The sequence below is a fragment of the Sphaeroforma arctica genome, assembly GCF_001186125.1.
Source record: "Sphaeroforma arctica JP610 unplaced genomic scaffold supercont1.4, whole genome shotgun sequence".
Lineage (NCBI taxonomy): Eukaryota > Ichthyosporea > Ichthyophonida > Sphaeroforma > Sphaeroforma arctica.
Genome location: NW_014040554.1, coordinates 36,142 through 37,771, shown reverse-complemented (window position 1 = coordinate 37,771; position 1,630 = coordinate 36,142). Strand labels below are relative to the sequence as shown.

The 1,630-nt window shown below is 43.5% G+C and overlaps 1 protein-coding gene across 1 annotated transcript in view; it reads left to right on the top strand.

The window, feature by feature from the left end:
• The window catches only part of SARC_00154 (hypothetical protein), a gene marked incomplete at both ends in the record, with an annotated part of 2,087 nt that extends 938 nt beyond the window's left edge, over positions 1 to 1,149 (top strand). The window contains 2 exons of the mRNA XM_014306147.1: positions 445 to 538; positions 1,028 to 1,149. Coding sequence (XP_014161622.1) covers positions 445 to 538; positions 1,028 to 1,149 — 216 coding nt within the window. The remainder of the gene's footprint in view (positions 1 to 444; positions 539 to 1,027) is intronic.
• Positions 1,150 to 1,630: the final 481 nt, after the last annotated feature.

Below are 1,630 nucleotides of genomic sequence, written 5' to 3'. Positions count from 1 at the left end.
TATGTTGTGTGCTGGAGTGATTTACAGCACGTGTTGTTTTATGTGATGGGGTGATATAAAGCATGTGTTGTTTGTGTGCTGGGGTGGTATAAAGCATGTGTTATTTGTGTGCTGGGGTGATATAAAGCATGTGTTGTTTGTGTGTTGGGGTGATATAAAGCATGTGTTGTTTGTGTGCTGGGGTGGTATAAAGCACGTGTTATGTGTGTGCCGGGGTCTTGGACATATACACATATGCTATGGCAATAGAAGTCTTGGGTCGCTTTAGCATCAGACCTGTATCGTCCGCCTAACTGACCTGTCGACGGCTCATGTACTCAAAGTCAACTGTTTGACCTTTAACATCACATCACATTAACAGATTATGTCTGCCTAACTGACCTGTCGACGGCTCATGTACTCACAGTCAACTGTTTGACCTTTAACATCACATCACATTAACAGATTATGTCTGCACCGCTGGTGCCCATTGCGAAAGGTGTTGGGGCGCGGCCAATCAAATTCAGCCTGTTCCCGCCTCGGAAACCCCACACAAACCGTAAGTTTTTACCGAACCTATGCCTTGTATCGGTCTATGCGACTAGTTCTGCATGTAGTAGTACATGTGTGTGCGTTCGCATGAGTAGTGTTTGTATATGGCATGGGCACCACGATAAATGTATACATAACGAATCCAGATGCATACATTTACATGTATTAGAGTAGGGTTTCTAAACCCTAACACCAGGCATGTGGGTAGCCACTATAGTTCAGTGCACATGTACTTGTTCATAACGACGCACAGCCTCACCGAAGTTTATAGCACGTACACATTCAGATCAATTGCTGTTCTCTCGCCTTTACAAGCTGCTTCTATGAAATGCAGTGAAGATCTATACAAATCATCTGCGAGGCCTATGTCGACTTGGGTTTAGGTTTAAGGAAGACTCCCATTCGTTGTACTGGCATATACCTGTTAGAAGCTTACACATATGTAGTGATGTCCGACATTGCAGACTCCACATTCATTCGACCCATTCCTCTTGAGGATGTCTGGAGGGTCTGTGGCTCACTGCGCTCCTGTGCGGTAGTACTTCCCCTACTACATACCTGTATGAGCTACCCACAAATACGACTTTTGTCCTATATTCATACTACATACTCGTATGAGCTACTCACGAATACGACTTTTGCCCTATATCCCTATTACTTACTCGAATGGGCTACCCACAAATACGACCTTTGTCCTATATCCCTACTACATACTCGTATGAGCTACCCTCGAATACGACTTTTGTCCTATATCTATACTACATACTCGTATGCGCTACCCACAAATATGACTTTTGTCCTATATCCCTACTACATACTTTTATGGGCTACCCATGAATACGACTTTTGTACTATATCCCTATTACTTACTCGAATGGGCTACCCACAAATACGACCTTTGTCCTATATCCCTTCTACATACTCGTATGGGCTACCCACAACTACGACTTTTATCCTATATCACTACTACATACTCGTATGGGCTACCCACAACTACGACTTTTGTCCTATATCCCTATTACATACTCGTATGAGGCTACCCACAAATCCGACTTTTGTCCTATATCCCTACTACAAATTCGTATGAGCTACCCACAAA